Source organism: Caloenas nicobarica, chromosome 17, assembly GCF_036013445.1.
Source record: "Caloenas nicobarica isolate bCalNic1 chromosome 17, bCalNic1.hap1, whole genome shotgun sequence".
Lineage (NCBI taxonomy): Eukaryota > Metazoa > Chordata > Aves > Columbiformes > Columbidae > Caloenas > Caloenas nicobarica.
The window spans coordinates 4,233,809-4,246,472 of record NC_088261.1 but is presented as its reverse complement, the minus strand read 5'-3'; the positions used below and the strand labels follow the sequence as shown (position 1 = coordinate 4,246,472).

Genomic DNA, 12,664 nt, shown 5'->3' with positions numbered 1-12,664 from the left:
GTTGAGCTGGATCTAAGTGGAACATTTGTCTCATTTGAGACAGCAATCCCTCGACTGTCCAGAGACACAGGGACGCGCGGATGGACATGGAGGCTGTACACAATTATCTTCAAGACTGATCGCTGCAAAAATCTTTTGACACAAAATATGTCTATGTGCTCACATCTTAAGCTAATTCTCTTGCAAGCATTAACATCTCTATGCACTAACACCCTGTTTAATAAAGACTGAAAAGTTATGTCATTAACCCAAGTATGCTTTAGCAACAGCAGTACTCTTGCATTTAATGTCCAGTTAATGGGATGAGTTTGGGCACGCTTGATGGCAACCATACTACCCTGAGGTAGCGTTTGAACAAATTACACGTAAGTGCAGGAGGCAAAAGGACTTCTTGTCAGAAGAATTTTACAAATAGCAAAAATCCCACCCCAAAAATTGACTGTAGCTCCAGCCAGGTCACCCGAATTGTGCCTCAGGAGAACTTCCCCAGCGCGGCCTAGTCCAGGCAGGCAGCTCGGAATGTCGGGCCGCTGCAGAGCGCTATTTCGGTGACATTGCAGCTGATATCGTACCTTGCTTTTAAAGCTAATCTCAGTCCGTTGCCTTTTCACTGTCTGGATTTTTAATAGCTACTATTGCTATGTTCCCTTGAAAACTGGGGATTAGATAGACTCAAAAGTTGTTTACAGACAACCGCTGCTTCTCCACAGCAGGACTCCAGGTTGTCCACTTACCACGTTTGACTGTATTATTTTTATCCCGCTGCAATCAAACACATTTAACGCCCACCCCCTTGTCTTCCCTAAAAAGGATCTTGGTTTCAGTTCGCTTTCTGACCCCAGCAACAGGAGTCACGGAGTTCAGATCAAATCAACAGCAGGTTGTCATTTCCTGCCCCAGGAAGTTTATTTCAAATATATTTTAAAAAATGCACATCTCAAACCTAACCTACAATTGTTGCTAAGTGTCCACAACAATTAAATACCTCCCATCCCCTCCAATACATTATGTATATTGAGATCAAGTCATGAGTTGATCTTGTGACTGCTGGAAGGCTAAGATTGAAATTAAAAATCAGAGTTTAGCTGAGTTCAGTTTGAGCCTTTGGGAATTGTGCTTTCCAGCTTTCCTCTCAGTCATGAAAACTGTAAAATGAAGAAATAGCAATTCTTCAATCATCATTTAAGGATAGAAGACTGAAGGAAACAGAGCAGTCACCTTTCCTGGGCCACACAATCGCAGGACTACATTGAAATAACGGGAATGTGCAAGCAGGACAGCTTTTTCTTTTGCAGATTCATCCAAGTTGGCCCCAAACCCAAAGGCCAAATCTTGTTCAGGCCTTTTAAATACTAGAAATTACAGCTTCCGTTGTTACCTAGTGGCACAAAGAACATTAAGAGAAGAATTTTAACAGCCAAAGAGCTCATACATATATATATATATATAGTGTATAATCTGACTTTTCCTGTTTCCTGCTGCAGCGACCCCTTTACTGGGAACATCATTTAGGTCATAGTGAAATATATTTTTCATTAAGGTACACATAAGACAGCTCTTCAACATCAACAACAGGCAGAAAATGATGCATGTTTGCAGAACATGCCAGAAGAACAACAAAAACCCCTGTGGAGCGTTTCCCACAGAAAGGTATCCTCGAGGACTCCCACAAGCCTCCAGTGACAATCTTACCTTCTGGGCTGGGACCGGCATTCTTCTTCCCCACTGTCTGCCTCCTGCATACATAGGAAAGGAGAAAAAAGTTAATATTCTTTAATATATGCAGAATCCAAAGACTCGCGTTTCACTGGTTTGATTGCAGAAGGCAGAAGAAACTCTCAAACTCTCCCTGCCACTGCATGTGGCTGTCACTACACAGGAACTCACTTTCTGCTCAGCTGTCACTTCATGTTCTCTCAAAACCTTTTTAAAAACTCTACATTACAAGAATTTTTGCCCCTGCGGGATTTAACATGCTTCTGCATGGACTTCCAATGACCCTGCCAAACAAGGCAGGCCAAGAGCCAAACACATATTTTACTTCTGGGCAAAAAGCTCTGGGTTTTTTATTACCTTTATATAGATCATATTAATTCATAGTCCAGTGTCAGCAATCAAGTGCAAGAATCCACAAAACCAGCAAGTAATAACCCTGCCAAATAGGACTGGGTGACCGCAGATAGACTAGAAAGTGGGAATTTGACACACTGCGCTGCTTTGGATGCAAAACTAATACACACAATTTCTAATATGCTGTGGAATTTTACTAGGCTTACCTACTAAAACCCAAAGCAATAACCTCAATAGAGAGATCTCGGCAATTAATTCCATTTCAGAGTACATTTACATATGCACTGCCAGGCACTAGCTAGACATGGGCAGGAGAGCAAGGGAAGCAATGGGAGAGGGAGAGATTCTGGAATAGACACACATACAAAACCTACAGACACTGACACATGAAAGCATCAAGCTCAGAAAAGGGGAGGAGCGGAAAAGTTAAGTTTCTGTAAGATAACCATATAAACAGATGATTTTTTCCCCGGGAATCTTTTGAACTACATTCTTTGTGCTTCTTGCAGGCAAAGCTCATGTTCAGTTCACTTTTTAATACAGAGTTAAATGCAGAGACTCATGCTGGATATTCTGTTCCCCTCTCTCCTATACAAGATCTGCAAGATGAGGACTCAGATCTTTGAAGGGTCAACTCAGCCAACTATCATCAGCCCGATTAAACTGAGAAAGACATCAGCACCACAGTTCCCATCACTTGGCTTTGCCCAATCCCCAAACCCATCCCACCGCTTCGGGTTGCAGGACCTGATGTAACAGCCTCACAGCATTCAGATGTTGGTGTTAGATGGGGACGACAAACTCGAGCCTAAGAAAGACACTAGAACCACACCACCTTTCATTCGGGATGCTGCATCACCTTAAGGACCTGGTGTGCTAAATGTCCTAAACAAGATCAGCAAAACGAGAAACTGGAATCCAGCACCAGGTGTGCAGCTGGATTCCGTTGAACAAATTTATTACTTATCTCAAGTCTTCCTGAAAATACCATTAACTGCTGTGGGTGTGTTTGTTATAGCTGGAACTTCTCGGATCCTGCCCGAGCATAAGCTCTGATGAGTTCCTTGTAGCTTGACCAAAAAAGTTGACTTGGGGGAGCAAGAGGAAGAGGCCAGATGGAAGAGGAAGAGGTTTCATTACATGCAGGGTAGCTAAAGACAAGATGGGGTTTTTGAATAAGTCAAACCAGCTCAAAAGCATGTATTTGGTTAGAGAACAAGTTCCTCAATCCAACAGCAAGCTAAAACAACTGGAAGAGCACTTGAAATCTCTATTGCGCTGTTCAGAAACCTGAGCTATGCAAACATTTTTAGTATTATAATGAAAGGCCATTTTCACACGCCAAAAAAATCCTTGTCACAGCAACTGGCAAGCCTGGTATGCCATAGCCAGAAGTTCCACAAATGACAGGAGAAGATCCTGAAATACACAGATCATTATTATCTCAGCTCCACTCACAATTCAGCCCTCAAGAGCTCAGCGTGGAGGAAGCCAGACAGGGCCCAGCCACTTACCATCTGTCTCTGCTGAAGCTCTTACAGGATCTCTTTAATATTAGGCATAAATGTAGCAGATTCGTGTGAGAAACATCTATTACAGAACTGTAAACAAGTGCAATTTGAGCAAGAGATCCAACGCCAGTACCTGGGATGCTACCCGGAACAAAACCAACGTTCTCTCACCTCCAGTAACCTCCTCCTCTCAGCAGCAACTCTGACCGGCCTGCAGCCTACTGCGTCCCGCGTCTCATATTTTGTCCTGGTATATACAAAGTGGTCAGATTTAGATACCTGAATCATCTTCACGCCATAAACCATCTCCTTTGCAAATGCATCCACACCTCCTCACGGACAGAGGGCATTCAGCGTGAAAGAGATCCCATATTTCACATATCCCACCACTACTATTTCTCCTCTTCCATAAATCCGTGCCGCCATCCAGTGTATACCATACCTGTCCTACAGTTAGTTCTCCGCACTTTGTTCTGGTCACCATGTAACTCTGCAGTTGTAAAACATCACAAAAACCTTAGTAACCATCAGCCTAAACTCCGCTGCAATGACAAGTCACCCCACTAGAGGGGAGGGCAGGACAGAGAAGATGTGCCCAATGCATGGTCAAGTGCAAGCTTCGGTGAAGGAAATGACTCCAATATTGACACAACTACTAAAACAAGCACCTTCAAATTTTCCGACCATTTTCAGTTCATTTCCAAAGAGGAGGAAGCACTGCTGCCAGTGCAACAATTCATCAGCCAAAAAGTGGATCAACATCTGGAAACATCCCTTTCTGAGGACATCTTTGAGAAGGCAGTTCGCACTTGGAGAAGAAACACGCTTGGACAGCACCCTTGGACACTGAAACCAGCCATGTGGAGATGTGACCCGTGACAGTGACCCTTAGCACCGGTGGTAGCAAGAACCTTGAATCTTGCCATGGGTTCCCTGTGCTATAACCACAGCAATAAGTGCGAGAGACAGCAGCGACTTGGCGATTCCTGGTGCTCAGAGCAGCCTCTCCAGCAGCCCGCGAGGCGGAGGAAGCCGAGCAGCACTGATGAGCTCCAGAGGGAGTCCTGCCCTGCTTTCCTTGACCAGAAACAGAGGCCTCGGGGGAAATGGAAGGAATGAGTCGCACAGCTCTAAACTAGGCCACGATATTAAATGCCGTTTAAAGTGAAAGATGAAAAATTCCATCTCTGCTCCTTTCAGGCCATGTAGGACAGAATATGCAAAACATTAATCTTGTTTGTGCTTTGATCCACTGCCAACTATCTGTCATCAAAAGGGCAAGGGAGAGGAGAGAAATTTTTGAGTGCTATTCTGTTCTATACAATGGGAGTCACTCCATGTCACGCAAACAATTCTGCTCTTACAAATCTCCTTTTTGCAGACTGATGTAATGATAAACAAGATTCAGTCTGCATTCTTACGTACGGGGACTGGAGCTGTCTGCCTGTATTTAACATCAGGAAAATCACAGCAAGTTATTTTGCTGTAAGAGATATGATTATTAGCACAAGTCATGCATCCCACATTCACTACATTTCTATCAACCAAGGAACATTTCACACAGGCTACACCCTAAAACTACATCTTTCAAACCTTAAAAGAGATTCCAATTTGATAAGTGGTTGCTACATATGACTTTATGCCAACATACTCGACTGTATAGACAATGCCTGGGAAGCGTTTTTATCGGAAGCGTGAGAGGTCACAGCCGTCACTATCAAGAGAGCACTGACAATTTGGACAGGACAAACATTCCAGTTTTCATCTCACAAGTCGACATTTTGTTCATAGCTGTGACATACACACTTCGGACATTACAGAACTTCTCTCCTTCTCCATTTTCTAAATCTTGGCTGGGTGTTGCTTTTTGGATGGGCAACTTCATTATTTTCAGTGTTCTGTACACTTTCCCCTTCTACAGGAATCCTCTGCACAACAACCACCAGCAGTGACTGATCCCGATTTCCTCATGGGAAGGCACAACCAAGAGATGGATGTGAAACTACTGTCATTTCTTGAAGCTCTTAATTTTCAAAGTCAGTATTGTTCTTTTTAAAAAAGATCCTTATTAACAGGGGCAGAGAGGCCTTGTGCAAGAGTAGGAATGGAGAAGCTATTTTGTGAGAAACTACATGAGACAAAGAACTTGAATCCTTTTCAGCTCTCCTAGTGAAGTGCAACTGGCAGCTTCTTATTTATACAACAGGAACTTGGTTAATATAGATCTGCCAAAACCCGCAGCAAGATTCAGACGTAGCCACGCCATCAGAGCGGCTTTTCACTTAACATTATCAAGCCACCATCATGTGAACAACTCTGGACCCAGTCTCAAAGGAGGCACCACAAAGAAAAGGCTTGTAATTAAATGAGCAATCTTCTAGTTCTCTGCCCACCCTTCCTTGGCCAGATCCCATCCAGTTGTTCAAACACACACTAAGCGTCTCTGAGCAGAACATGACCTTTCCTGGGGAGAAGGCAGCTGCTTCAGTCAAATCAGAGGCTGTGCATCCAGGCACCGATCCAGTTGTTAAACCATGCAAATACTCCACCGATTTTCCAGCGTATCTTTCTTTAGGTTACAGCCATGCAGCCAGTTGCAAGCTGCTCCCTACAAGAGTTCTCCTTGTGTGTCAGCAAGTATTGAGCAAGCCGGTACAAAAACCACCCTCCCTCTGCTATTACCCAACATGTGGGTAACCCAGTGTGGTTGAGTATTGCAGAGAAGGTGGCATGACTGCAGCCGCAGCCTCTCCTCTAATGCAACACAACTCACCTACAGATAAGGGCATCCACTTCGGATTCCTTGGATTCCATTCTACTCTTGACACAGGCACATGGTGACATTAGAGATGCCCTGGGGTATCTGACATCTGTATGGGACTGGCATTAGATGCCCAAAGAAGCAAATGAATAGAGGCCTGTGAAGTCCAAAGGACATGGACATGATCACATAGAACTGAATTTCAACACCTTCCAAGATGAAATCGTTGACAGATGCCTATTCAACAGCAGACCCTGCACAAGGCTGGTCCTATCCATAATCTCAAATCGTCTGCTGGAACAAAGGAAGACAAATGTTCGAGTCAGATTGCCAAATATCTATTACACATTTCTGTAGCAGAGAGACTTTCATACAGTAGTCTGAGTTGTATCAATCTCTTAAATAAACTGTGCTAGCAAAAAGCCCACACATACTGCATTTGCAGTAAGGCTGAAGTGCCAGCAACAACACACTCTGGCTGGTAAAAGAAACAAGGGCTGACTCCAAAACCTGGGCTGATAAAAGGTTCCCTTTTTTCTTGTAAAAATCCAAGAAAACACACAAATCCACCAGCTAGAGCTTCCAGGGGGATGTGGAATGGTAACTGGTACCATTTCCAGCCTGTGTCTAGTACCAGTTTGGTACTAAAAAGGGTACCAACAAATAGGCAGCCAGAGTTTACAAGTTCCACAGCTGCAACATGGAGAACAAAGACAACCAGAAATCTGCAGCAGTTTGTATGAACCGATTTATTTGGCATTTTATGGAAACCACCTTCTTGGCAGCAATATGCAAGTACTCACATATTGAGGATAGGTCTCAAAGCTGAACTGAAAGCCAGTTCACTTCAGAATATTTGGTCTCTGGAGATGGTTAACCTTAACCATTATTAGAAATTATGAAACGAATTAAATAAAGTCACCTAGTATGCTCCAGAAATCTACCCTAGAGCTCATAGCCACCTTTTGAATACTTAACATTTGCCATCAAACGCTTTTTAAAAATAGAAGCTGCTATCAGGAAGCCTTTAAGTTTGACATAAAAGCTGAGCAAACTAGGCTGCCAATGGGAAACGGTGGAACTGCGCTGTGTTTTGCATAGTGCTTTTACCTCTGCAAAGCTATAGGGATATGGGGTAAACAAGCAGCTTTCTCCAGCCGTTTCGCCCTCACCCATCACTATTTGCATGAAGTGTTTTGAATGAACACTGTTTTCCTCTTCGCGTTTCTTCTGTGTTTGAGGTTCCACATAAGCAATAGCTGTCTGTAGCCAAGCGTTCATTCGGCGGCTGGCATTCCTTACGGACTGTTTTCTCTATCACTTTGCTGTGTCAGTAATTGGTATATTTAGGTCAAAGACAATGCACTCCTGCTCTAGAGAGAGAAAAAAACCAAGTTCCTTATGAAAGCTTTCATCTTCCTGCTGGAGCCGAGAGGTTTATGCAAACCTTGTTTAGATCAGGCCTCACTGAAAACTGCAGAAATAAAACTCAGACACTTGAAGACAAAAATTAGAAGCCTTCAACTGGTACAACAAGAGTCAGGATGAGAAATACAGTGTGACACAGCCTGCTACACTACACCACAAGAACAGATTAAAAAGGAGATTACTGTCAATTGAATTTCTGCAATGAAATAAGCTTGCCTGATGGGGAGTACAACAGCTTTTGCCTTAATCACAGGGACGCACCCAAGGGAAAAAAAAAATAATACAAACATTATGGATACATATTCACATTAAATACCCCTACACCAAAAGAGTATTATACATAACTTCTCTCTAAAACTGCGTAGTAGCAGATCATCTCTAGACTCTTACAACACCAAGAAAAAAAAATATATATCTTACCTCCCTGAACAGACCTTTCCTCTAACTTTTAGAAGGCCTTTCAACATGATGCAAATATGACAGAAAAAGCAGATATTTAAAATAATTATGATGCTTTGCCAGATTTAATGCTTCCCAGCATCTTGAAGATACCTGCTTAATCTCCTTTTTGGCAAAGCCAATGAGGTTGTCCACTGTAAATCTTAAAATCTAGAAGCATTTGTTTCCCTACAACAACAATAAATGCTTACGGTAATGGGACAAGTGTGAGAAAACTCACTTGCTGTTTACACACAAGCACCTTAACTCCAGTTTTCATACTGGGAGCTGTTGCTAACGTCAAGGGGATAGTTTGACTGAGACCAAGTCACAGATATGTGTGTGTACACTGGTGAATCAGGGCAGGGCTTCTACCCAACAAACAGTCTGTGATTAAAACGAAATCCATGCACCACAGCTTACCGCAATGAGCAGCCACTCATTATCCATTCATGCAGGGTGACACATTTACATCCATTAAATTGTCCCTATGCAATTAGGAAGGATGGACATTCACACCTCAGACCCTCTCTGGTCACTACCTGTTAATACACAGACCTTGCTCAACCTCCCGGTGCCCTCAGGAGCTCCCAGGAGCAGCAGGGCCATGTGCAGCTCCTCACCCGCAGGGCTGGCATCTTCACCTTAGAACCTGGGCCCGTTTCCAGCTGGGAGAGAGTCTCCTCAACTGCTGCAGTAATTAAAAAAAAAAAAAAAATACAGCTAGAACTAACCAAGGAGCCTGAAAAGCAAACAGGCTAACGAGCCATATGCAGAGAAGGTGGAGACCTGGAACTGCAGCTGATAATCTTTTATCATTCATGAGCAATACTATTACGTTTCTGGTTTAAGGCAGTAAGCCAGTTTCCCATTCGAAACCCACTAAAGGTGCTTTTGAAAGATGGCAATAGTTGGTTTTCGCTCCTCATACTAAAGGGCTATTTCAGGAGGAGGAGGGTGGAAGGAAGGGAGGTACACTGCAAAGGGAAGGGTCTTTGTCTTGCAATCAGCCACCTTCTTGTTCGCATCCAGTTCACCTTGGTGCACGCTCACAGCAGCCTCATTCCTATCCCTGCTGCGGTTATCTCCATTAAAAACCAGGGAGACACAGCTCAAGTTACAACTCCAGAGCTTCGACTCTTCCCAGAACGTGTAGTAGGGTCACTAAAGCAATGCAGATTCACCTGCATCTTATATGAAATATATTATTCCCATACTGGGACAAGCATAGAGCTATCTGGATACCGTTCCTATCTATGTCATAACTGTAACTACAGAATGAAGCTGCACCAGTGCAGCTTATATCTATATAAAAGTCTAATTCAGGGTCAGCAGCAGCATAACCAGGCACGGGCTTTTCATTTTGACACTTTGCCTTAAACTACCCAGAGGAAAGCACATGCAGCCATTTATGAGACACATTTAAACTGCATCTTCACCCCACACCGGCTCAGCCTCTCTCACTTAAAGCAGAAGAGACTCTCACCCACTCGGCTCCTCCGAGATCCAACCCCCACGAGCTCCCATCAAATCTGCCCTTGACATAATAAACGTATGACACAGGGGATGAATTAGGAGCAGCACAGAAATCTTCATGACCTACATGAACTGTAATTGCCCTTGGCCTACTGCAACAATAATTAAAGAATCATTTTCTGGATGAAAAAATTTCTCGAAGTGGGGAGTTATTTAACACTTAAGAAGGTGAAATAAAGGCTCTGCAAAGGAAGCAGAGCAACACTCCGTCTTTTCAAATTCCATGATACTCAACCTCTAAGAAAGCAGTATGGAGGGGAAGTCATTAGTATTTCAAATTCTTAACATTGCTTAACCTGAATCTGTGCTCAATGATACAACTGTAAATTGCAAATTGTTACCTAGCGTTTGCGAGAAAAACAGGAAAAAAAAAAAAAAAAAGATGTAACCAAGCAACTCCATTGTACAGCGTGTCTGGATGCAGCAGCATCTGTGCTGGCACTCGTGGGCTGCTCTTGCGTAACCTGACTCAGGCAGGAGCGCAGCCGGGGAGCCTCTGCTCCATCGCAGTGACAGATCTAGAACAGAAGTGGCTGGGAGAGGTTTAACAGCAGGACTTTAGACTATATCAGAAGAGGAATTGGCAGGAAAATCTCTTCACCTCTAGCCTCCGTTTGGGTAAGGAAAAAAAGCCCTGAGTGTTTCAGGCAAAACTTCAAAAGGAATTGCTGGGACAGCTTTCTGTACATGCAGGACACAGAGTCTTGGGGGAGCAGAGGGAAAGGAACGCCTGAAGATATTCCCTGGCAAGATGCTGCAGAGAGAATCACAAGGTACGAAGCGTACTCCGTGTTCACATCCTCCATCCCTGGGGCGCAGAACAGCCTCCCAGCTGCCCCACTTCTGGCAGGGGACCACTGCTACTAAAACTAAAACATAATGGTTATAAACTACCCAGAATCACTCACGTCTTCAAAAATACACCCAGGTATTAGTCTCATGCTGTTGGAACTGAAGCGAACACGCTGAACCATTTTGTTGCCTGAGCCAGGCTGGTTTATAGGCTCTTTGTCCGCTTTCTCCACAGTACAGCTCTCACTATACTCTCACCGCACTGCATGCCCACAGCCAGCTGGAGGTCCAGGGCTCTAAGCAGTTTCCGAGGGACCAAAAAAAAGGCAGCAAATGTAATGACACCTCCTCCAACAAGGGCTGAACAAAAAAAAGAAGAAAAAAAAAAAGGAAAAGAAAATGAATCTGAGGAGTAGAACAGGGTTTTCTGGATGAATCAAATGGGAGCAGAACAAAGTTGCATAACGACTGCCCCTTGACTTTTGTTATTTCTGCCAGCCAACTCCTCCAAAAAATCTATTTGTTATTGTTTATTTGGGTATCAGTCCAAATTGCTGTGGGAGGAGAGAAAAGGAAAAAAAGAAATGCTGTCAAGCTATTAATTCCAGTACTGTAGTCATCTAGCACTCTCCATTTATTAACGAATCAGTGTCCTGTTTACTGCAAAACTCTCTAGAGCCTAGAAGTTAAATACAAGAAAAGCAGATCCTAATTATTCTCTTGCAAAAGTGACTCCAGCACTGTTTGTCCTCAGCCGGGATGAGTTCTGCCTTTGCTTATCTACCCCCCCAGAACAGCAGTGTCGTTCCACATCTCTCCAGGGACAGCAGGCACAGGAGGGGACGCAGCCGCCCGGCGAGCAGCACGCAGCCAGGAGCATCACTCCTGAAATTTAAGCCTCTGAAAAAACATCCTATTGCAATACAGGCCAGGCTGTGCCAAAAGCCAGGAGCGACTGCGGCCACCGTCCTCCCATTCTCCCAGGATAGAAGTCACATTCCTACACGTGTACATCAGTAACAAAGGAAAAAACTGTACTAAACCAGAATGCAGTGTTATGTTTGGTTATTTTCCCTTCTCAGGATGCAAGTGTCACTGTCAGAAGGGGACACGTTTCCGTACAGCCACTTGCCCTCACTCTCTCCATGCCAAACGTGGCTATTCCCAGGAGCAGGGATGGCTCATGCATAACCCGCCTGTCTGGAACAGCCTTTAATGACAGCAGGACAGAAACGCTGCGCCAAAGGCAAAGGAACCACAGTGGTCTTGGCACCAGACTGGATTTGCCAGACCCCTGGAAGTTCAATAGATGTATCAGATTTGTGGCCCTATGGTACTTGTCTATATAATCCCGGTCTCTTTTGTACCATCTGTTTCCCCTTCGGCAGACCGGCCATTAGAGACACAAAGCTAGAACTCGTGTCTCCTTAGTAACAGGTTTTTGTTGATCCCTCCCGTGCCTCCCAATCTTTCTATCAATCCTGTAATCTACCAGGATTTTCCCTGTGGGGGACGTGTAACAGCATCAGTGGAAAAAAATATATGGGACAACAGAAACACTTCAGGGCAAGGGTAGAATGTGTAAAAGAGGAGTGCATGAAGGTAGAAGAGCTACAGGTCCATTGAAACCCGATGTTTCGGAACCAGCCACCAATCACAGAATCACAGAAAGTTCTGAGTGCCAGGTTTAAGATCTCACCAAAGCACTCAGTGCTTCAAGAGTTTTTCTTAAAGAGGTGCCCATTATGAATGGTTTCCAATCAATACACAAGCCTGGGGAGAAAACACCCGGCATCCCTAAGACCACTTTCTCTAATACCTCAGAGGTAAAAATGCTGCCAATCTCAACACTATGCAGGTAAGGAAGGACTGTATTTCCAGTCTATAGAGACGGGCTCTCTTACAGCTGCTTCAAAGTCAGTGATTGCTGGCTGCCTTTGGTTGCTTAATCCCTAAATCCCCACACTCTCTTCTTGAGGTTAATCCAGTTAAAACTCTCCCTTCCGTTGGCTGGTGCGTTGCATAAATAACCACCTGAAGAGCGGAGCTGCAGAAGCCAATGCTCAGAGTCTGGCGCTTCCCAGAACTTTGTCCTGATGCAAGAGAGAACATAGAATAAGCACTTACT

General features: G+C 44.1%; 1 protein-coding gene across 2 annotated transcripts in view; it reads right to left on the bottom strand.

Moving 5' to 3' along the window:
• The window catches only part of SSH2 (slingshot protein phosphatase 2), an 88,978-nt gene that overhangs the window by 57,566 nt on the left and 18,748 nt on the right, over positions 1-12,664 (bottom strand). For both annotated transcript variants that reach the window (XM_065647410.1, XM_065647411.1), the window contains exon 2: positions 1,693-1,736. In XM_065647410.1, the coding sequence (XP_065503482.1) occupies positions 1,693-1,736 (44 nt within the window). The remainder of the gene's footprint in view (positions 1-1,692; positions 1,737-12,664) is intronic.